Source organism: Anopheles darlingi, chromosome 2 (assembly GCF_943734745.1).
Source record: "Anopheles darlingi chromosome 2, idAnoDarlMG_H_01, whole genome shotgun sequence".
NCBI lineage: Eukaryota > Metazoa > Arthropoda > Insecta > Diptera > Culicidae > Anopheles > Anopheles darlingi.
In genome coordinates, this window is record NC_064874.1 from 27,071,160 (window position 1) to 27,094,451 (window position 23,292).

The 23,292-nt window shown below is 47.6% G+C and overlaps 2 protein-coding genes across 4 annotated transcripts in view; one reads left to right on the forward strand and one right to left on the reverse strand.

Annotated features, from left to right (window-relative positions):
* Window positions 1–23,292, reverse strand: part of LOC125947893 (maternal protein pumilio) — a 157,546-nt gene that overhangs the window by 132,101 nt on the left and 2,153 nt on the right. Inside the window, exons 2-9 of one of the 3 annotated variants that reach the window (XM_049673392.1) lie at window positions 21,047–23,192; window positions 13,869–14,199; window positions 11,372–12,058; window positions 3,645–3,871; window positions 3,439–3,574; window positions 3,225–3,352; window positions 2,750–3,143; window positions 2,579–2,668 (exon numbers count right to left, since the gene is read on the reverse strand). In XM_049673392.1, the coding sequence (XP_049529349.1) occupies window positions 2,579–2,668; window positions 2,750–3,143; window positions 3,225–3,352; window positions 3,439–3,574; window positions 3,645–3,871; window positions 11,372–12,058; window positions 13,869–14,042 (1,836 nt within the window). In that variant the 5' untranslated portion in view covers window positions 14,043–14,199; window positions 21,047–23,192. Of the gene's footprint in view, window positions 1–2,578; window positions 2,669–2,749; window positions 3,144–3,224; window positions 3,353–3,438; window positions 3,575–3,644; window positions 3,875–11,371; window positions 12,059–13,868; window positions 14,200–21,046; window positions 23,193–23,292 lie in introns of all 3 variants that reach the window. The other 2 variants (XM_049673393.1, XM_049673391.1) reach the window with 2 other exon arrangements.
* The window catches only part of LOC125947888 (uncharacterized), a 329,870-nt gene that overhangs the window by 128,917 nt on the left and 177,661 nt on the right, over window positions 1–23,292 (forward strand). The window lies entirely within an intron of this gene.

Below are 23,292 nucleotides of genomic sequence, written 5' to 3' on the forward strand. Positions count from 1 at the left end.
AAGCACAAAATCGTAGATCCATATCTTTAATCAATTCCGGTCGCTGTTAGGCAAGCGAGTGTCTTTTTTTATCCCGGTTCTCTGATCTTGATAAACACACAACAGGACAGTATGGTAATGCTGCCTCTACCAAAGGTTCTGCTGCAGCGGGAAACTCTCGCTCTTGCTAAAGGCAACAAAAAAATGGTGTCTTTAGCAGTCTGGAACCAGTTGGTGTTGAGGTCATATTTCGGTCACGGGACAAAAATGAAAACATTACCGCATTACCTCCACCAAAACGAGGGGGAGCTTCTAAGCGAGATACTCCCCAGCAATGATGATGATGATGATGCCGACTGATGATGATTATTCATTTCGTTTTAAATCCAGTTTATGGAGACATTAATCGAGGTGCTAATTCTCCTCGACCATCTTCCATCAAATGGCCATCTTGCACAGCCTATGCGCAAACCACCAGAAGTCGGTAGGATGTCGAATGACAGGCGGCATCATGCTCGTCGTCCTCACCCTGCCAGTGGTGAACCATTTCCATAATCAAATCCCGTCAGCAAATTTGCCTAACTAAGTGCATCTAATCTTGATTGATAAGTTAGTGGAAGGAAGAAGAAGCCACTAGAGGGGAAGAACGAAGTCCGTGCTCACTTCCGCTTCCGGAGAGACACAAACGGATAACCTGATCACTCTCCAGTTCATACACTAACACCCGCGCGCGAGCACGCACACACATGCGTCGGTGGCGTGAATAAGGCACTGTAATCGAGGAGTGTACGCTGGCGATAGTAGGCCGTGGAAAATGAAAGCGCTTCAAGTTACTTCGGTAAGGTTTGGCTCGGTTGGTTTTATTTTATTTCCTTTCTGTCGGGTCGGACTTGGCGGCGCCATATGGCGGTCCCTCCTTCAATCCCCGGGGGTGGTCTGTAATTTATTCCCCGCCAGGACGAGGAGGTGAAGCGTCATTCGAGTTTCCGCGCTAACTTCTGTAAATGATAGCAACAATTGAAAACAGAGCGCCCTTCCCGTTCGAGTCGCTCGACAGGAAGCTGTCACGTCCTAACGTAAAGTACTTGCGTTGCCATGGCAACAGTCAGTAGGACTGAGGTGGTCCTGTAGAACGACCGTCTGTCGACACAAACGGTGTCTGGCTTGTGAATCAAACTGCATGATATGATAATATATGCACAGCAAGCAATCAAACAGTGATATAAATAGAAGAAGAAAAAATCAGGGCTTCTTTTCTTCTTGTTTTGCGCTTTCTTTCTCAATGTCTTCGCGTGGCCTTGGCCACGTTCCCCCAGTTCTTATCGATATTAATGACGCTCTACAACTCATGGAATATAAATTGTTTTCCCATTAGTAACGCAACGAGACTCACACGTAATCTCGCAATGATCAGGACGCACTGAAGTTAGAGCTGGGGCCTAGAAGTCCACCTCCACTAGGTGACCTTTTCGCCCATGTTCCTCGGACACGGGAGGGTGCATTGGAAACGAAAGCAAACGTTTTTCTAGGGCAATATTTCTCTCCATTCGCAGACCGCAAACTACCGCGTCGCGTCACCCACTTTCTAATGGAGTTGCTGCATTGACCGCTTTTCCTTCAAGGGATTTGCCCAGCCGCATTTGCACCGCACTCGGACACACCGTTCGCGTTCAATCCCAGGTAATGGAAACGCCAAACAGTAAAACCTTGAACCCTTGTCATCCGGAAAGCACCCCCCGACCGCCACCGGAATCCACGGGGAGCTGTGTTACGTCGTCTGTGGACCAATAACTGTTGTCCCACAAACAAACCTCTCTTCATATGTGTACTAGTGTGCTGTGTTTCTGGCGCAGGAAAAATGGGAACCGGATGACAAATTTATTGATTGGTGCAACTGGACGAACCACTTCGGAGACGTCGACGTCGCCCAAAGTGACCGTTAGTTAGTTTGTGACACATGCGATTGCTGTGAAAGTGCTGCAAGGAAACGAATACCATCCTTTTGGGCCACCTTGAAACCGCAATCTGCGTCATTAATCAATTTTTTTATCAAAAAATCATATCGCATTCGAACACATTTAAAGCTGATTGCACTGATTTCATTTAGCAGCTGTTTGCAATGAGTTAATGTAGTGTACTAGTTATAAAGTGTACTAGTCCTTGGGAAGGTGTAATTATAAAATTTAGCATTTGATAATTTAAAAGAACACTAGCTAGTCGGTGCGGCCAGACGGGTCGCTTTTGTACCGCTGGTTCAAACACAACAATAAATAACAAATAACAAATAACAAATAACAACAGCTCCGTCCGTCCGCCCCCTCCCCGACCAGCACAAGATCCATCTCAGTGCTCGAATGAATCGAGCGAAAAAAGTCGAGTAGTAGACTATGGGCGCGAGGGCGATTAAGACAGCGCCATCTACGTGTCAACCGTAGCGGCGACTGCTCGACCGCTCGAAAAATTCGATGACGACCGCTCGATATTTTCGCGAAGTAACAAAACTTCGGCCGCTCTGGTCGTCCGCGATTTACCGGCCACTGGCCACTGGCCATGGCACGCCGGCCATCGTAACGTAGCGTCAAACCGAAGGCTCACTTACCTGTAGCTCGAAGTTATGCGGCTGCTGGAGAAGATTGGCCGGAGAATCAATCTGATTCGGACCCTGCCCGTGCTGATTCACCATCGGGTTCTAAAACGAAACGGCAAGCGGATTAGTATGCATCGCGGGGACGAACGGCGGAGCGATCTCCATTGGCCAGCGCAAACGTACCTGTGTGATCTGCGGGATGCCTCCGACACCGTTCATTACATGGCTCTGCATTTGACTGAGCTGATTCATTTGATTCAGCTGATTCATTTGGTTGAGCTGATTCATCTGGCCCAACTGACCCATCTGCCCCATCTGGTTGATCATCTGCGGATGATACGAACCGAGCGCGGCCGCTTGCTGGGCTACATCGTTGCTACCGGGGGCGGCTGATCCCAGCATGTTATGCAACGAATGATGCTGCGGGAAACCACCGGCACCAGCACCACCACCATGCACTCCACTAGCCCCAACGCCCCCTGCCAAGGTAGGGTCGAGAATGTTGGGCCTCGGTAGCTGTTCCTCGGCTGGCGATGGTTGCCGTGAGCCCGGCGTACGGCTATGGAACGAAAGGCGACTATTCGACCATTACAGTTCGTTTATTTCGAGGAGCCCTAAAACCGACCGTGCGAGATGCACGCCTTCGGTGAATACTTACTTAAAGCCCTTGTCATCGTCGATGCCATTCACCATCACGACACCGTTCGTACCCGGTACGACCACTTCCTCCTTCTTTAGTCCATTCGTGTCGAACGGAGAGTTTTCCTTATCCTTATCATCGGAAGTCTATCGAAAGAGAGGAGGAAGATAGAAAAACGCTCGTTTAATCATCAATCAAACATCAATACGAGCACACACGCACTAATACCAACCTTATCTCCATCATCAAACTTCAGTCCCTTGAACCGGGGTTCCAGACTGGCCAGCGGACTTTCCTTGTTGGTCGGAGACCCGCCTAGTACGTACTCCACCATCTTGACGCCCAATCCACCGGTGGAATCGCGAGGACTACAATGAAACGATAAAGAATATTATTACTGTCCGATTTCACACACATCCTTGTCGCTTCTGAACCAACCTCAAAATGCCCGTCGACCCTGTCGGGTTGCTGTCGGGTGCATGCTGGAAAATTCGGCGCTGTCCCAGGATCGCATCACCCTGGGACGACCAGGTTGAGCTAGGCCATACCTGATGGTCGGTTGTACCATGCAGCTGTAACGGTGGTAGTGGACCAGTTGCTCCACCGGTTGCCTTCACATCGTTACTGCCACCCTTTTCCCACAGCTTCTTGGCCGTTGTATTGATCTGCTAAAAGAATAAATATGAAAAAGGGAAAAAATAATTAGATATCACTTAAATATATGACTATACTTTTCCCCCCAAACCTTGAGTAGATGTGCGAGGTGCATGCTAGTAACAAGCGAGCCAAAAGGTAAAAATCGCGCGTCTCCGTACGCTCCGTGGCTCTGATGTTGCTACAGGTTGCCATTGGCAACGACGATTCAAGAACGCAGCGCTCCGAAGCGTACCTCATAACAACCTCATCAAAGCTATCTTCGGTGTGCGAAAACCGATTCCCCTCCACCATCACTTAAATATCTCCGCTCATTACCGACTTGAGGCCACGGATTGTGCTGTATTTCTTGTGGTTCGGTTCAACGTCAGCAGCTCACGCGGGTTCGATTTTCGGAAAGGTAATTGCCCCCTCCGGTGCACTGTTTTCAACGACGAGGTTTGAACATTATTGTCAGAGACCCGCGCCCCGTGAGATTCCACCATTCATTCCGCCCCACCTGATTCTGCTCCTCTCTAGCGGTCATAAATTACATGAGATGGCACGACTGTGACGTTTCATTGTGAAATATATTGAGCGTGAAAACGGGAATGATGGAAATGATCGAAGAATTTCATGAAGGACGTAGACTGGAAGCACTCTACGGCAAGGCCTTAGCACGTGGTGAGTGGTACAGTGTAATGGAGTGCAGTTCTAAAGCATAGCCATCCATCTAAAATTCAGTGCCATATAGAAAATGGATCAATTGAAGGTATACCAAGTTCTTGGTCTATTTTTCCAATCCATAGTCCATGTTTGTGATACCCTAAAAAAGCAATACCCTAAAAACGAATTTCTGTCTCAAGGAGCGTCTATTATACATGATAAAAACATGAAAGTGCATCTACGTAGGTGCAAACAAACCAATCAAAACACCGATCGCAGACTAGGCGAACTCTAAACGGCTAAAACTGTTCCACTTTCAGTGGCAGCCAACTCGCGCTCCGTTTCGACTGCATTTTACTATGTTTCCATCCTCATCGTCCTGTTCCACCAACGAAGACGCGCTTCTGCTGGATAGATTGACAATCTTACAATCAAGGTAGGCCTGGCGGGGGTTTGGTTGGTGGGCCGACCGTAACTGTAGCGACACCGCCAGCACCGCGGTTCGAGACAAAGCCATAAACAGCGCAACGAGTTCAAGTTCAGTCTGGTGAGCGTCGTTGTGTACAACAGTCGAATGCCCTTGTACGGAGTTGTCTTCTCTTCTTCAGACTACGCGCACTACTCGCTCGATTGCACACTGCAATTCGCTTGACTTAGAGATCCTTTCACAGCCCCCGCCTGCTGCTCTCAATGACTAGAATCCATCCAGCAGAAGCAGAGCATCGTCTATGGAAGTGTCTCAACTGGCTTTAAGGTTCGATCTTTAGGCATTGCAGCCCTTTCTGCAGCGCGCACACAAATACACACCACCAGAAACCGGTCCCGAGTGATGATCCGTCAGAAGATGTATTCAGGGGGTCGAGTGGGTGGTAGCAAGAGGGGGCGCGGTGGCGGTGGTGGCAATCGCTTCACGCAAGTCTCACACGACATTCGCGACGGCTGATAGGGTCGATCGATGGCGTGTTCTCCTGTGACACAGCGCCATAGCGAGATGCTGCTGCCTTCGCCGCCACCGAAGCTTCATCGAGAGACACGCGTGACCTTCGAAAAGTTGCATCCAACGCCGTCTTCGATGCCGTCGCCGGTAGGACGCAGGGCAAGCAGTGAGAAGGAAACTAAAAATAAATGAAAAATCACCAACCATGCGCCCAATCCTAGACAATAACTAGACGAACGTGGACGGATTCGCATATCGTGATGCAGCAGCAGACGCCGCAGTTGGAATTACTTCGCCATTGACTGACCATCGTCAACGGGGGTGGAATGGTGGTCCCGCGCACAGTGGTCACGCGTCTACTTGTCGCATGCCACCCTAGGGGGAGCCCTGTGATGGCCCCTCGAACTCATAAACGTGCATTGCATTCCCTGTGTCGCAGCCAGTTAAACTTGACCTGGGTTAATTAAAAGGAAAACATTGGCCACAGCATATGGCCGTACTTCGGACAGTGTTCTCTCTCCCTCCCTCTCTGCAAAAGCGTCTTGAACCGCGCCATACACTTGTATACACCTTGGGAATTACAAGCGAATAGAATCTTGATTTATAACTAAGCGTAACAAAGAGCGGATCGATTTGATCGAATTGAAGTGACTCTTAATTAAGCACGCTCGAGGACACTCGCCTCTACCATCTTGGGGGCGACCCACCAGTGAGTGCGTATCCTTAGCCCGCCGAATGTTAAGATTGACGTCTGCATGGAAGCGTCCTCCCCTGGTCGGCCTGCCTGCCAGAATCCAACTTTTGATTACATGTCAGATGATTTTCCCACTCTCTGACTCTCTCGTTCTTTCCATCTCTGTCTCTCTATCTTTCTCTCTCCGAAGCACAGTAGCTTCATTAACAATTCAAAATGCTGCGGAGCTGCCGGACTCAAGAGGGTATTATTGTATCAAGTGGGCGGCTCCTAAGCAACCGGAAAGCAAACCCGAAATTTTCGGAACCTCATAAATTGGGAGAAGATTAGATTGGGATTGAAGCTAAATAAGACATGGACAGCTTCGTTTTGCTGTTAGTCGGTTTGAAGGTATGAGACGCCTCTTATGAAGGCTCTCTGATCGATCGAAGAAATCCTTCTACCAGAGTCACAACCGTAGCGCAATGCTTCCTAAGCATCCAAGGTAGCGCTGCCACCGATTATCTTAGTGCAAGTGTTAGGCCCAGCATATCATCTCATCGAATCAGTAGTGATGTGGGGCCATCAAGATCATACGTAGTGCAGCAATGTGTGCAGGTACAGGTCTTGGCACACCCCACCGCAAAACGGTTGGTCAACACACCGTACAAATATATCGTACCAGAGAGAAGCCTCCTGGGTGACTGAGGCAGCAAAAAGCCGGTAAGCGGCCTCTTCTTCACAGCACAATATTCCACCCGGCGGCCTGTCTCGGTCGGTGTGTGCGTGCTTACGGCGGCGCTAGTGGTTTTTCTCGTGGTTCGCCACCGTTCTCGTGATATGCGCTCGGCAGCATAGTGAGTCTCTCCGTTCAGCTCTATGCTCTCTCTCACAGTGAACAGACGGCGCAACGACAACGACCACAACGACGGTTCTTCGACTTTCTCACGAGACTACGGCAGCAGCGGCCTGTCCCTGGATGTGCTCACTGGTCGTGTTTGCTCATCTAGCTGCCGGCTGCGTGCGTTTGGCCGGCCTTGACTGCTGGAGCGTCGTGTGTCGGGACAGAGAAGCCAAAAACCTTTTGTCCGGCAACCGAAGCGAGGAGCAGCAGCCGCTAGGAGTTTGCACGCCGCAACGCACTCGGGCGCCACACTCTGCACACCTGTGCGACCCGGGGAACATAGACATGGATATCCGCACTCACACTCATGGGATTATGAGCGAGCTCTCGCACCCGTCCAGCAGATGTCACTGGGTGCGTGTGCTTCTTCGAGGTCTACACCTTGTTTCTTCTCATAATTGGAAGTCTGGACTCAACATTGCACAGGAAGAAGCAAGGCAACAGTAACATGCGTCCGGGGAAAAAATGGTAAAATACATTGTGCGGCGCACGAAGCAGGTAAACACAAACACACATACACACGTGCGCAGAAGACGCCTATCTTTGCTAACAATGGTGATGAGAATGTGCGTTCAAGCTCGAATACCAACGCCGTCTCGTCCGGTAGGGAACAGAACCGTTCTGTTACATTCCGGGCTTTTGCTCTCTTTCTAGAGGATCTTCAAATCAGTTCCAGGGGACAGACGGAACTTACAATAAACAACGTCAACAATACTGGAGTTCTCTGTAGCACTAGGAAGCGAACTTGAGCTACTTTGTATCAATCGTAACACGACTGCATATTTATAAAAAAAGACTTAATGGAAGTAGGCGACGCAAATTTAGCAACTGTCAGAGCAATGAATGCGGAACAACATAAATAGAAGAAATAAAAATCGTGTATAGGAACTATTAAAAAGTTCGGGATTTGTGGCAATCCCGGTAGGCCAAACCACCCCCCGCCCACCCAACACGGTATATCGATTACCACCATGCTTGAACAAAGCCTGGCCGCCGACATGAGGCCATGAAGCGGCCTATTCCAATATGTCAACCTGCTAACAACGGAACCATCATCAGCCGTAAACTGTTCGATCGATCGCGCAGCAAACAGCAGCCGCCGCCAATGAGCCCAACTCATCGATCGATGGCATGGATGCAGGTGTGTGTGATACTGCGAGTACCGGCCAATATCATTGGCGCTTCGCACGCAGCGCTCCTTTGTAATACAGGATAAGTGCTTTGCCTCATCTCATTCGCATGTCCTTATCGTCTACATAAAATGGATGGCGTTCACGATGGCGAACCGTATCGTAGCTGAACAAGTCAATACACATCAAAGCAAACTCATTATCGTAAAATGTGTCTCTTTACGTTGTATCGGTGGGCCGGTACTACTTCGTGCAAGGTAGAAGGATGATAATGAAGTTGATGAAATATTCGACATCGAATAATTGTAGCAGAAGAAGAAGAAGAAGAAGCTTCTCCTATAAAACATCGTTTAGCAAGAGGGCTACTACAAAGAACATAATGATTATGTGTGCATGTATTTGAATCTACTTTTGCTATGAATAATCACATACTAACCACTGCGTTCATCGAAGAAATTAGTCTAAGTTAATTGGCAAAGTGTTACAAGAACGGAATAAATTCATTCAAAACAAACGATGGCCGCATATCGGAGCGATGGCGTGATGAGCAATAGATTGAGCAAGCATCGTCCATTGCATGTCGCCAACGATCGTCGAGTCAAGAACACCTATGACCCCACCACCGCTACTGCTGCTGCTGCTGCTGCTGTTGCTGCAGCCACGACCGTTCGTGATGAGGCCAATTCGACGGTATAATTAAACACGCAGGCCACTAGCTAAAAGACAAATGAACAACGTGGAGAGTGTTGTGTCTTGATGGGATGGTTTGCGCCTGTGTTAAAATCTGGCAGAAGAACCGTGGGGCCTCCGAAGCACGTAAAATGTGGAGATCCAACGTGCAGAATCGAAAATCAGAACCCGGATACCGGAAAAAGCGACCAGCCGCCATCGTTTCGCATCGTTGACTAGCCAAGTTCATAGAACAGTCAACGAGAAAACAGTCAAGCTGCTGCTGCTGCTGTCGTTATCCTCTGGTTTTCTGTACACGCTACTTCTCCTCACACATCCATCGTCTTTTGCAGTTATTTATTGTCTCTTGATCTGCCACTCCGCCGCCGTGATTTCGGCAGAATGTTCAGGATATGATGGGGGCGCAGCGCTTCAGAACAGGAAGGTTCTGTATCGGAACGAGCTGCCTCTCTTGCGATGGTGCAAACATGAAACGGTCAGCTATTAAACATCCATTCAGGTCAACAAAAGAGAAAACTATCGTTCTCAGACCCGGCAGACCGACAGATAGACAGAAAGATGCATAGGAAGAAGTGATCGCTCAAAAGACAGCGACCTCAACCGGCACCTCCGGAAACACAAATCCAGATCACAGTATTGCCGATTTCTGTTTTTTTATCTAATCACAGAATAGTGAAATTGTCACAAGCGCCAGACAACCAACCAAATGTCTTGGTGCCAATAAATCAAATTCCAATTTTTGAAGCAAGCGTTTAGATCACCGAGAATCCCGACCGGAACAACACGATTCCAGTGAAGATGGAAACAACACAAAATTGGTTTTCGATTAGGTTTCTGGATTCCGGAGGCCGTGTTCCGCAGTATCACAATACAAAGCCCAGCGAAGACCGCCTCTCTTATGCTGTAGTCACACAAAAACAAATTTATCGACATTTCCCAACTAAAAGAACATGTCCGCTTGTTCTCTCTCTCTCCATCGTGCCGTAGTGCCGCGTGTGTGAGCAAACAGTGAAAGCTGCCGGTGTGCTACTGGGGAGCAGCGTGACCGAAAATCATAAATCTGGCTTTAGTAGCGGCATCGGGGAGGGGGGCTTCGCTAAAACATCGCCGGCAGTGTGAACCATGAACAAGGATGAATGGCGCATTGCAAATCCTCCAAAGAGTTTTCAGCAGTTTTCGAATCGCGCCAACACATCATCCCCCCTTCCCGAGGGAGGTGAAGAGCGCTACCACTCCAATCACCGCCGAGAGGAGCAGGCACCAACATCGCCGGCATCCCGCCCGTGATTGTTTCCTTTGCAGCATCAGCATCGCACGCAAGCAGTACACCATCATCCCTGCCGCAGGATCTATGGCCTAATTTTTGGGAGCCTTGCCATGCAAAAGCCCCTGCACTGTTGTGTGTTGTCCTCCTGTGGCCACAACAGGGAGGTAGAGTAAAGCGGCAAGCACAATCGGTGGCTTTCGGTGTCAGCATTAATTGAATTATTATGCCGTCACGCGCTCTGTTCGTTTCGGTCTGCCCACTTGCGTACCTCAAAAAGGGTGCCCCCGTTGTGGAGGGTCATCCCCACTCTCTCTCTCTTTCTCTATATCCTATATCTATCTGTCTTTGTCTATCGTCGCTTTGGTGTCTTCTCGAGGGAGCGACGATGCGATGCAAAAGTCCTGTTTGGCCATTAAATAAATCAATATACACTCTTGTGTACGGTGGCTCACGATCGTCCTACGACCTCGCTTCGAGTGGGTTTGTTGGCCCACTTTGCTCGTTGTGGTGTGGTGGCGGCGTAGGCACGACAGCTATTATGGCAGGGATGTTAGGTGTGCTGTTCAACGAACACCGCACACCTTCTTGCCGAATTAACTACCACTACCACTACTACTTCATGCTTCAGACGCAGCAGGCCAATGTTAAATGAAATCCATTTTCGTGAGGAAATGATCATACGAGCCCGTCCCTATGAGCTACTGCAGCAGCGCAACTAACTGGAATGAAAGGAATGGGGGCTATAGCGATATGATATGCTATCCATCAATGCCTTCTACGATGTGACCCCAGGCATGGTATCAACATCGAGCAATCGTTCTGGGAGAGCGAACGGACTAGCGGCTGCAGGAAACCAGGCCAGACAAAGACTACGACGTTATACACTTTTCTCTGGCGGCACGAAATTAATCTGGACGAAATTAAACAGGAAATTGCACTGCTGCAATCAAAGTGACCTTTTTCGCAGAGCCATTAAAAGCTAGTAAAAAATCATTATCGAGACCTGGGACGCAGTTCTTGGCGGCATAAAATAAAAAAATACAGGGAATAATTCCGCAAAAATATACCTGTAGCATGGTTAATATCAACGAATCCGCTATTTGTTTTAATGTATCATAAACGTTTACATTCACAACATTCCTAGCTGTACCTTAACTTCCCTTAGCTTAGCGAGCTTAAATTCCTTCGTCATCGTAAGCTACACAGAATGTCCCGGAAATAGCAGGTGTTTGAACGAAAATCGCCAACCCAAACATCGCACTTACCGCCGAGTTGTTCCGCGGGATGTACTGATTCTGTGGAGCGAGCACGGTTCCATACTGCTGACCACCGCTCAGATATACAAGCTGCTGCTGTTGTTGCTGCTGTTGCTGCTGCTGATGGTGTTGTTGCTGCTGCTGATCGGGTGGTCCACCCGGTGGCTTCGGCATACCGACACCATTGACGTTCACATTCGGTGGATGCAGATGGTCGTACATGCCACCGCCGCCCTGCATCGGCATCTGCATCGTCGGCATACCGCCACTACCCATCGCAGCGTGGCCCATCATCGTTTGGTTAAGATGATTCTGGTGTCCAAGGTGATTGGCGAGCTGCGATGGATGATTTATCATGGGCAGCTGCTGCTGTTGCTGATGTTGCTGATGCTGTGCATGCTGTGCCTGCTGGTGCTGCTGGTGCTGCTGCTGCTGAACCGCGTGCTGTACCGCATGCAGCTGTTGCTGGTGTGTCTGGTGTGGTAGCTGCATCGTCGGTTGCTGCATCGATTGTTGTTGCTGCTGCTGGTGTTGTTGCTGATGCTGCTGCTGCTGTTGTTGTTGCTGTTGATGCTGCTGTTGTTGGGGTGTTTGCTGTTGTTTCACGCCAGAAACAACACCGGGCACGGGGGGCGGAAGCAAACCACCGGGCGTGTTACTTGTCAGTGCGGGGTTGTACTTCCACTTGTCCTGGTTCTGTAGGGATGAGACAGAGATAGGGAATGTGATAAAAAAATTAGATGTACATACATTTTGACACATTCAGTAGAGAAAAACAAGTGAATAGTTTATAGAAAGTGAAAAGGACAACAGATGATAGAATAATAAAACAGCTATAACTCGGCTGAGGACAAAAACATGCTAACTCAACATCATTTGCACCACACCATAACGGAGCAGACTGGTACCTTGATACAATCTTCCAGTCGATTTCGTGAAGACAAATCGTCCGGAACGCGACGGTCTGAGTGGTCCGCGCCATGGTATGGTGGACTGAACCAGTCAGAAAAACCATAAAAAGTCAAAAACATTCAGCTCCTATCCTAGTGGGAAGAATGAGGTCAGCAACTTCGCCAACACCAACGAAGGGGGAACGTTCGGTAGGAACAGAGAGAAAGAAGCGCCACGCGAAAAGGTGTCCAACACAATTTTTGTAAAATATGCTGCCACCAGTTCTCGTTTCCATATTCCGTTGCCGTTGCTGCTTTGTAAAATGGTGCCGCCTTAGACAATCTGGAGCGGATAGCAGGGTGGTGGATGGATTTTTGTGATTATTGTATGAGAATGATTTGCATGCTAGTTCGTAGCGCTTTATCACCAGCACAGATGGAAGGTACGATGACAAAAATCGTCGTCAAAACAAAACAGCTCTGCTGCACCTGGTATAAACATTTGACAAAGTAACATTTATTCAGCTATGCAACAAACAATGTTCGATAATACCAAGCATCTTCTGTTGAGCAACTTTGTCGTAATGATAATTTTCTACCAAATAAAAGCTAGCAGGTTTCTTCGCATCGAAGTGATCTCAGCAGTAAATGTATTTTCCAAAATGAAAGACTCGAAACGAAAACGAGCACACTTCTACCGTCGCTAAGCTAACTAGCAGGCTTGTCGGTTATTCAAAATCAAATTTCCGCATCGTCCTTTCGCATCCTGCAATCTAACCCACCACCTAAGACCCCCTTCTCCCCGTCCCCTTTCCCAGCTGACGCAAGCAGAGGTCAATTGCCTGGGCTCGCTAAAAACCCCTGCAGTCCTTCATCAGCCAGACACAAACTCAAACTCTTCGCACGGACAACACGGAAAAGCGATAGAGAGGGAGAGAGATAGAAAGAGAGAGAGCAAGAGCGAAAGCAATAAAGATCGCTGGCAGTACATATCGCAACCGAGCAGGCCACTCAATTGCCATGGAGAACATTCCCTAAAAGCAGACAACCCACTCTAGTGGCGAGCGAACGAGCGAGCGAACGAATCGCAAAGACCCTGGGAAAAGGTCCTTCTTGTACGCTGCTAAAGGACCAGTACAACAACCGGGAAGGTTGATGATGATGGGAGTGAAAAATTGGTGTATAATTTATGTTGCAACGGTACCACTACATTCTCTCGGCCCGGGGACGAGAGACCGAAGAGTATGGTGAGCGATAAGGGTGCACCATAACACTTGGCTTGGCAAGAGAAGCCCCCGGTGCAGAGAGCGTAACCACCGACTCTGATCGTAGACGAGGAATGCTAACGACTTGGTTAACGACTTTTGCTTCGACGGTTTAGCATTGAATTGAGTTAGAATATGCTCCCATTCTCTCACTCTCTCAAGCGACTTCGGGGTAAGCACCCAAGACAAGGTTCCCCATGTTATCCTTTCTAAACGAGCATGAACCAACGGTTTAACGATGGCAAAAGCTCTCGATCAGCACGTGTGGTTTTCGTTGATTTTTTTCCTTTATTTTCAAAGGACAAGTAGCGATGTAGCCAACAGAAGAGCAGACAACGAGAAGGTACTTACATCAATGATGTTGTCATCGCCGGATGCCCACCGCGACTGTTTCGGTGCGAACTGGTTAAACTCCGTCTCGTTCGGATGACGCTGAAAGACGTAACCGACGGCGGCATCGTCCTGCGTCCGAATCGGGGCCGCATTACGCCCACCACCATCGTCGTGGCCGCCCAGCAACTTCATACCGCCAGCGACCGTTTCCGGGACGAGCGTGACTGTAGCCGTGATTGACACTAGTGCCGCTACTGCTACTGCTGCTGTCGATAGTGCTCTGTTAGCACGCTATCGATGACCGATTGGTATTAACCCCTTGAAAGCAGGAGCAGGAAGCTTTCGTAATCTGGAATGAAAAATAAAAATAAATTAGCAAAATATTCCTAAACTAAATGCTTGATGATATTATATTTTTAATAAATGTACAAGTTACATCATAACAAAAACATAAACCTAATGATATTTCTATACAGAAAAGTGTGGCGTATGCATTTGATTTTCCGCTGACTCCTGGAAAGCGCCATTGACCGTAAATCGGGATCAAACTACCTAGAGCCCCTTTTATCCCTCCGATAGCACACAGAGACGAGTGCATGCCAATGGGGAGCTCTCTAGAAACACAAAGCTTCGGCAAACTCTCCATGCCATCGCCATTGAACGCCATATTTAGTATGGTCACATTGAACGACCTTAGCTTGTTTAATCCCGGGTGTGGTTCCCAAAAGAGTGCTGTATGCCTGTGCAGCAATTACCACCATTCGAACGATGGTGCTGCCCCAGTGTCCCGGGTGTTTGTCGCACCGAGAAGTAACATAACTAACTAACGGACACAGCAAGAAAGCTTATTGTACGCTTTTGCACGTTTAAGCGTTCCGCTATGGTGCTCAAGGGTTTTGCGGAGATAGTCAGGCTCGAGCTCAGAAGAGCAGGACACTTCGACCTAATTTGCACAACCGTTTGCTGCACCGGCATGGCGCATCGCAGTGCCGCAAAAGGCAGTCCTCCAGCCAGTTATCCGAGCGAAAGTTAAACATCGAGATTCATTCTCCAGCTGTTCTTAGTCTATTATTTCTTGCCCGAGTACCACAGCCCATGCGCCAAAATGCACCCTTTGCTAGCAAATGCACGTTCATTGTTAGCATTGAGAATGTTTAAATTGGAATTAGAATTAATGTTTAAAGAAACCCTTCTCGACAAAACACATAAACCAGAGACCAATGCGCCAGAAATCGTCCTGAATTACAACGTGCCGGTGCCGGAGTGCGGTGTCCACGGGATTAAACGTCATCTTGGTGTGTGTCTTCGGGAGAAAGGAATGTCCAGCTTCAATTTCCGTTCAGAAGTTCCTTCCTCTCGGTGTCGGAATATGTGCCTGGGAGTTTTAGCTTTTCCTGTTCATGGTGTTCTCAGCAAAAGGGTTTGGCGTTGCCCAGCATTTGCTGGTGCGGAAAAGATAATGTTGAAATACGCCGAACGGACACCGGCGGAACACGAGCATGAGAGACGTGAGAGCCGATTACATCCGGCGGGACACGAGAGCACGTTTCCGTCGTCCGGTGTCCGGTCTACCACGGGGCCGTCGTCCAGCGTCGGGTGAAGCCATGTATATTCCTCTCACCTTGCTTACCGCCCATCGACATGTCCTCGGTGTCGATCGATGCCCGAATGGTACGTGTCTCGCCGCCGCTACTCTACTGGCGCTGCTGCTTCTATGCATCCAGGCGGTTCAATGGCACGACTCTCCGTGGCACGTTCCATTAAAAAGTATTCTGTGACATTTTAGGCGATACATGATCGTGTCTAACCCTTAGAGCTACGTGTCTACGATTGATATGCGCAGAGACAATTGCTCATTGAACGACGTTTAGCCGTAATAATGTCCGGAATTTTCCGGTATTGCATGATAATGTGCTAGCCAAACGCTTACCAAACACCTGCAATGTGGTGCTGCTGCGCTTCGGTAGGCTATATTTGAATATTGATCCAATAATTGGTTCTCACACGGAATAAAAACTGAACAACCAAAACGATTCCAGTCCATAAAGGTAATTTGTTTACTTGCTTATTTCATAATATCAATCTGACGGCGGCACTGAAACATCAATCATCACGGAGGTAACATCGCACAGGGTAGTTATTTGAAAAGCTCCCATAAATTAAGGTTAATAATAATAGTAATAAAGATAAAAATGGATGCAAGATTTTTTTTTCATATACAAGTGAATAAACAGAAATTATAATGTTTTCTTCACTAAAGAGAAACATCATAGCATGGTAGCAATATGTAATTGAAACAATATAATGAAATAACAATGAACATGAACACAATGAAAAAAAAATGGGAAACTCATACGTATAATATTATACTTGATGTTTTTTTGCTTAACGAATCTTAAAGTCCAATTTGCACCCTTTTTGCTACGCTTACATCGCTTTGCTGACCCATTATTTGGCAGACAGCGCTGCGAATCTCGAACCAGGTTCACCAGGATCTGGCCGCGCTGTATCTCTCAAACTACCAACCTTGCGGATCCTTCCCCACGTTCTCTCATCGGCTAACTCATTCATCATTAGCTGCATAATTTAGGCTGAGTGGTGAGAACATACTACCAACGAAACCACTTATTGTTCCCCAAATTCTGAGCACACCACAACCAAAACTAAGTCTATGCCCCGCGTACCCATCGCATCGTTACTCGTGGCCAAAGCAGCCCAAATTGGATTTCTCATATGCTGGGAGGGAAGGGAGGGCGCTCTTATCTCGCCTACATTCGACGAGCTAAAGCTCAACCGACCCATCGGCCGGCCAAGGGTAACCGAACAAGCCCAGACAACGCCTTTTGCCTTCCTCGTTCGCTGACACACCGAACCGGCACACCGTCGACGGAGTTGATCACATCCCCAGCAGAAGGCAGGAGACCCAACAGCAGCAGCAGCTACACCCCAAAAGTACCCGCAATGCTGCTGGGGAGCGGGTACCGAACGCGAACGAACACAACCACGACCGGCTGCGTGAGAGCGAGTTGCTGCCGCTGTTGTCGATGGTACCGATTTTACTCCGATTTGAGTCTGCCGATTTCTTCTGTTGTGGCGCCCCATTGCGAGATTTACCAAAACAGCACGCACACATCGAGAGACGGTCAGAGCATAACAACGTGGAGAATCATCGCTTCCTGGTGGCGGTGGTCCATGTCTGTCGAGGCGAACGCACTTCTTCGTCGGATAGTGCACGGCCCTGTGAGGCAAAGCAAAAGGTAACAAATGCCGCTGCTTGTCGCTTAGTTGATCCAGAGAGGGAGAGAGACCGTGTGTATATGCGTGTGTGTGTGACTTGAGCAGAACAACCGCCAGTAGTGAGAATGCTGCACCACACTACAGTGAACACCGCGGCGGTTCTGCACACCGTTGGGCGAAGGGATTCACCAAAAGTAGTGTACTCCGGATGGCACACAGAACATCTTACGAAAAAAGCGACTCTCGGTATGTGACTAGGGTGAAGTAGAGCAAAATTGTTTCTGAAAAACACAACAAAACACAGTAATGTACCATTGCGCTGTTTTTAGGGCATCATAAAACCCCACAGCATCAACCTGTGCCGTAAAATACCTGTTTTTCGGTTTAACCTCCTCCGAATGCTGTTGTTTCTGGCTCGCAGGCTGCTGCGTTCGGTTAAAATCTCTTGTCATGTCGTTTCTGGCAGCCACTACTTGATTACTCCCGAGTTTTGCACCATGGTTACGTTCAGGCGATGTAACTCTTGTAGCTCTTTGATGTGTAGCCATGTGTTGTCTGTTTTCTGGCGCTATCTCTGTAGCGCAGAAATCCAGAACATACTTTTACAAATGAGTCAATGCAGTCCTCATCAACAGGGTGTGGATGAATATTATATATCACAACCTAGCATGTCAACGAGGTCAGTGGGTTTTACTTTACGCTGCAGCCTTTTCCAACTCGCGATGGGGTACTGATTCAGACTACTCCTAACAAATGGTTCCTTTCGAATTTACCTAGATAACCACCACTAATGGAAAGACAAACCATCGCCGAAGAATGAATGCATAAGGAAAGGAGGCACAAATGGAACGCAACACAGAACAGAAGTAAACCAAGCAACCACACAACAGAGCCAACAACAGCGAAGGAGAACCAAGGAGAAACACGCCGCGAATTCGCGTGTTACCGGCTCAGAATGTAAGAGGCTAACATTAAAGGAATGAAGGCCCAGAGGGAGGAATATGAAACGTGAGTGATAGGCAAATTCAGATTGTAGTAAGTTCGCTCTCTGCACAATCCACCGAAAAGCGGACTTGGCAAGGGTCCGCCAGATTTTTGGTAGCTGAAAACCGCACGCCAAGCCCCAATCGACGATGGTAGCACGCAGGTGAACGAACGCCGTAGCGGCGGCTAAAGCAGCAATTCCTCTTCCGTTCCGAAATTTAACATTCACCGTTGCGTATGTATGTATTTGTGTATGCGGTTAGACATCATTTATGTATGCATTCTGATCAGCACACGACGGCCAGTAGTAGTCCGCCACGAGGTATGGTCCATCCAAAAGTTCCGAGCTACTGGCTCCAAGGGACTTTAAAGTTAATAATTATTAAATTATTAAACAAGCTCCGAGTACGGATTATAAAAAGAAAAGTTTTTTTATTTATTACATCCAGCAAAATATATCATAAAAAATAATTTGATCATCCATAACTTTCCAGCACGTCTGAAGGCGTGCAATGAACAGAACCAATCTTACTGATACTGTCACTTTCGATTACTACTATTCTACAAACGAGCTTGTGAAAGACATCTCACAGGACGCCGCAATGTTATACGTATCAGAAACGGGTCGGGACACCTAATGCAACTCCGGAACCCATTCTTCTGGAGTAGGAAACAGCTTCTATTCGATTGCGAGCTATGCGTAATGTCTGAAAACTGTCAAATGCAGTCCTTGGAATTCGAACTTCGGATGCGAAAATGATATTGCTGCTTGTGACAGCCGCACACCGGGGGTAGGAGGTTCTGTACTCCTTAAATAATCCGAGACTCATGTCGCCTGTCATGTAGCGTTTGTAATGTCGATTTTCTCAAACAAATGCCGTCTAAATGGGAGAAGTAGCAGAGATCCCGTCCTAGAAGTGATGGAGGATTTTTTAAAGTAAGATTTATTCTTTCACTTTTTTCCAATTGGTTTTGCGAGTATATTAGTAATTTACTTGGCTTGCGGTGTATAAAACATCCAAAGCAAAATATCGCGCCATCACATACGGACGACGATATACGGACATACGATCCCTAATCTATATCCCTGAAAGTCATGGGACGCTTTAAACTCCAGACACGTCATCAGCCGCTTCCAAATTGACAAGGAATGATCATCATCACTTCCGGTCTATGATCATCATTACCTTAACGAATGTGTGTGTGTGTGTGTGTGGTACAGTGCAGAACCAGAAGAGGCGAAGTTCAGCCAACTAGCGGCACATTGGGGTCCCCTGCAATATGCATCACCAGACAGCCCGCACTGATCCCCTGTAACATGCATACCACATGCACACCCTCTGTTGTACTGGCGCAGATTTTGATTACGCATGCAAACTGATACGCGCCTAATGTTGTTACGCGAATGCATCATCTAACGACACTCGTTCCTTCAATCCTCGAGTCTACGTCGAGGCAAAACCGATTTCGCTGGAGTGGTAGATAATGAAATAACGGCCAAAGCGATTGCCACAGTCGATGATGGCCTGGTGTCCATTACCATTTGCTGAGCTCGCACCACTTTCATTCTTGCCCGGTTAATAATGCCATAAATAATGATAGTACGAGGGGCGGCCGTAATATAAACAAGGCTGTGATAGTGTCAACAGCTGGCGAAAATTCTTGTGGAGCAGCATGAGCATGATCGAGATAATTGGTGCATCGGCTAGAATGTTGCTTCGCCCGATAGTTACGACTGTTATAGAGTGAATGAGCAAACAAACATCTGGGTGTTATGGCAAAGAATATACGACTTTATGTAGCAGATCATGCGTGTGAACATTGAAACATGTGTGTGAGGCATTGACAAATGTCGTAATCCATTGCAACGATAGGATGGAACTAGAGTAGAAGTGTGACATAAAGGCCACAAAATGAACTACAAATGATGCTAGATGGACAAACGTGTGCCATTTACATGTAACATGATAGTGGAAACCAATACCACCGCGCATAGTACAGAAAGGGCACTAGTCTGCAGCAAAAACTAGGTTCTGTCAACCATACAGAGGGCATATATTGTGATTAAAAACCATAGCAATAGCGCATCATTACAAACGATCGTGGAATGACTGGTACTCTGGACAGGGGAAGACCCGTTTTTCATTCATATCTCACGTTAGAACGCGAACAAAAAAGGCTCACAGGCGTCCATCACGTAATTGCCATTCAGGTGATGATGAGAGATATGATTGCTAAACAGCCACAACTGCACAATTAGCGAGATTTTGCAGCTCCAATAAATTATTCATCAAATAGCCATCGCATAGCGCTGATTGGCTTGCAGATGGGTATTCTATTTTACGGGTAGAGAATATATGGACACTGGGCTGAGCATATTCTGTGCATCCTGTGAAAAAACAGTACCTGGAGGTATTGAGAAGCCGTAATCTAATTTTTTAATTGTTTCCAAATATCATAATGTGTAGTGAGTTAATTTGCTCTCAAAATGCAGAAACAGGAGAAGAGGCTTGTTTAAAAATGTTTTATGAAGTTTCGAAGGGAGCAAAGTTTTCCGCCTCCAACAACTTCTGCCACTAATAATTCATACAATGCAGACAAGAGGAGTCAGCATTATGTTTATGGTTACAGAACTTGAAAAATATTTGCATATTACCAAGAATCCATGAGTAGCATGCGAGCAACCGATCAAAACCGGAAGAATTAATTAGGTTCATGCAATTATTCAAAAGGGATACACCACAAGAACTCGTCTAATTTGTGGTTAGGCAAACCTGTTTCATACAAAATAATTAACTGGAACGGTGCCTAATTCTTGCTTTTTGCGAATGAATTATTGTTGACAGATGTCGGGAATGTAAAAAGATTCATTTATATTACAGAAATACCATAACAGTTAGTTCATAACTCCTAATATTAGAGACGCATAACATTTATGATCTGCAAATTTCCTTATCATATACATCTGAACGTACCTTACTGAGAGGAGGTTGCAATCTTCCTCTGCTTCTTGGTCGCCGGTGCTGTTTGTTTTGTTTTGTTTGAAAACAAAATTGGTTCGCCGCAGCACACACGCGTACGCCCGGATTACGAAAAATCGAGAGGGATCTGTTTGCGTGCGCAGCCGCCACTCGGCGCTGCTGGTATGCGTTGGTAGCAAAAAAAACGTCTTCCTTCCGACGATTGTTGCTGCAGCGTACTACTACTCCAGACAGCGATGATTCGCCTATAAACAGGCCTTCTTACAAACACTATTATTGGTTAAACAAGGGGGTGATGGGGCTGTTGGTTTGAACGGCGTATTCGGAAAGCGAAAATTCGCGGCAGTGATTCTAACGATGCTTCTTCGCTCCACCCAAAAACACACACCCGGCACAATGACCAACCGGAGAGGGCGGGGGAGTGATCTATGTGATGGATGATCTTTTACACTGTACACTATACTGGCACACACGTGTGCGCACAATCGCGAACCAGAACTGGCCAACACACACAGTGATGTGGTGGAGGGTATGTGATTCTTCTCTCCACTTTACTATTTACACTGTACAAGGTGAGACGCGAGTTTCGCGGATTTGCGACTTTTAACACATTTCTAGCATCGCTTCGAGATCCTAGCAACTTGCGAATGGATCGATCCGAGGGCACACGCAGCAGCAACCTTGGGTTGTCGATGCAGCGTTGTAATGGTGGTAGATAAGCATTTGCAGTACACAACCGCAGACGGAATGTGCATTACACTGCGCTTTGATCGATGAAAATGCTGTTTGGGGGGCTCGCTTTCGGCAGAGCACTATGATGCTTCTTCCGGTTGGCGCAATAGACCCACGAAACACAAACACACACTGGCGCGCACACGGCTATGAACGGTGAGCCAATAATCATTCAATTGAACACTTTTCTCTTCTACCGCTGGTTGCACAAAGTGGCGGCAAGTGCACCGCCGACTGCACACGGTAAAACACACACACACACACACTGACTACGTAGAGACACTGACGCACACCGTAGGAGGAGCACAATGGAGCAAACGCACACGCACTCCCAGCGAGAACCCTTTTGTCGCTTAATTTATCGACTTCCTGTGGCCGCCCCGCTAGAACGCTAGGGAAAGACGCGCTTTTGCACGTTGTTTGCGTCGGCCGACCGCGACACCGTACCTCGGGTTCTATGCGTGATCACCGCTCTCGACGAGGTCGATCCTATTCGTAGAATCAGCCAATACGGACCACCACTGCCGTCACACGGTATTGCGCTACGGTATCTGCTTCTGCTTCTTCTTTTTATTCGAGGGACCGAACACACTATCACACAAATAACGTACACTTTATATATTTACAGCATATTATGCGCGAGATGTACTTGCTGGTTGATTTGCTTTTGATGCTGGTTTACTGCGGTACAACAACTCTGCACGCACGTCACAGCGAATCTCGCCGTAATAGACCGCTGCTGTGTGGTCGTTCTTCCTTTCACTCTTAATGTGGCAAGCGGCGTGTCACGGTCCAAAATTATGCGTGAAATCCAGCCGTGTGCTGTAGTTGCGGTGTTACTTCCCAGCTTACTAGCTCCCGTTGACGAACACACCACCTCACAATCGCACACGCACTCCTTCTCATCTACTCTCACGTTCTCTCTCACTCTCTGTACAGCAGTCCGTTGATCGGTTATTTCGGTCGTGCAGTGAGGAAAAGATTCACGTCTGCGGGGTTCTAGAAAACGCGACTGATCCTTGGCCGACACGATCGACACGCTTCTCCGGAACGACGTTTGCTATGCTTTTTTATGTACAGCGCGAGCGTTTACTGAACGTAGAAGGAAACTCTCTCCTACAAGAAGCTCGCCACACAACTCGCCGCCAGTCAAGTCCAACGCAATCTACTCAACCTTCTATACACAATTTACACTTTTTCCAAAGGAAACTCTTTACAATTTGTTCTTACAAACTCGTCTGGGGCTTTTCTTTGACGACACAAAACGAAACCGGGAACCACGGATACACTGGCAGTAGAGCAGGATGGTGTGAAGGTCGCGCTGCTGCTGCTTCCTAGAGCGCTTCTGGCCGTTTTTGCTTCTTTATCACTAACTGTACACAGGATGGAAAAGCGATTTGGTTGAAGCCTGCAAAATAAAAAGCAAAATACTCTATTAATATGGTAGGATGGGTGGCTTTCTGCGAAGTGGATATGGTTCTGCTTTTCCGAGCTCCATGCAAAGTTTA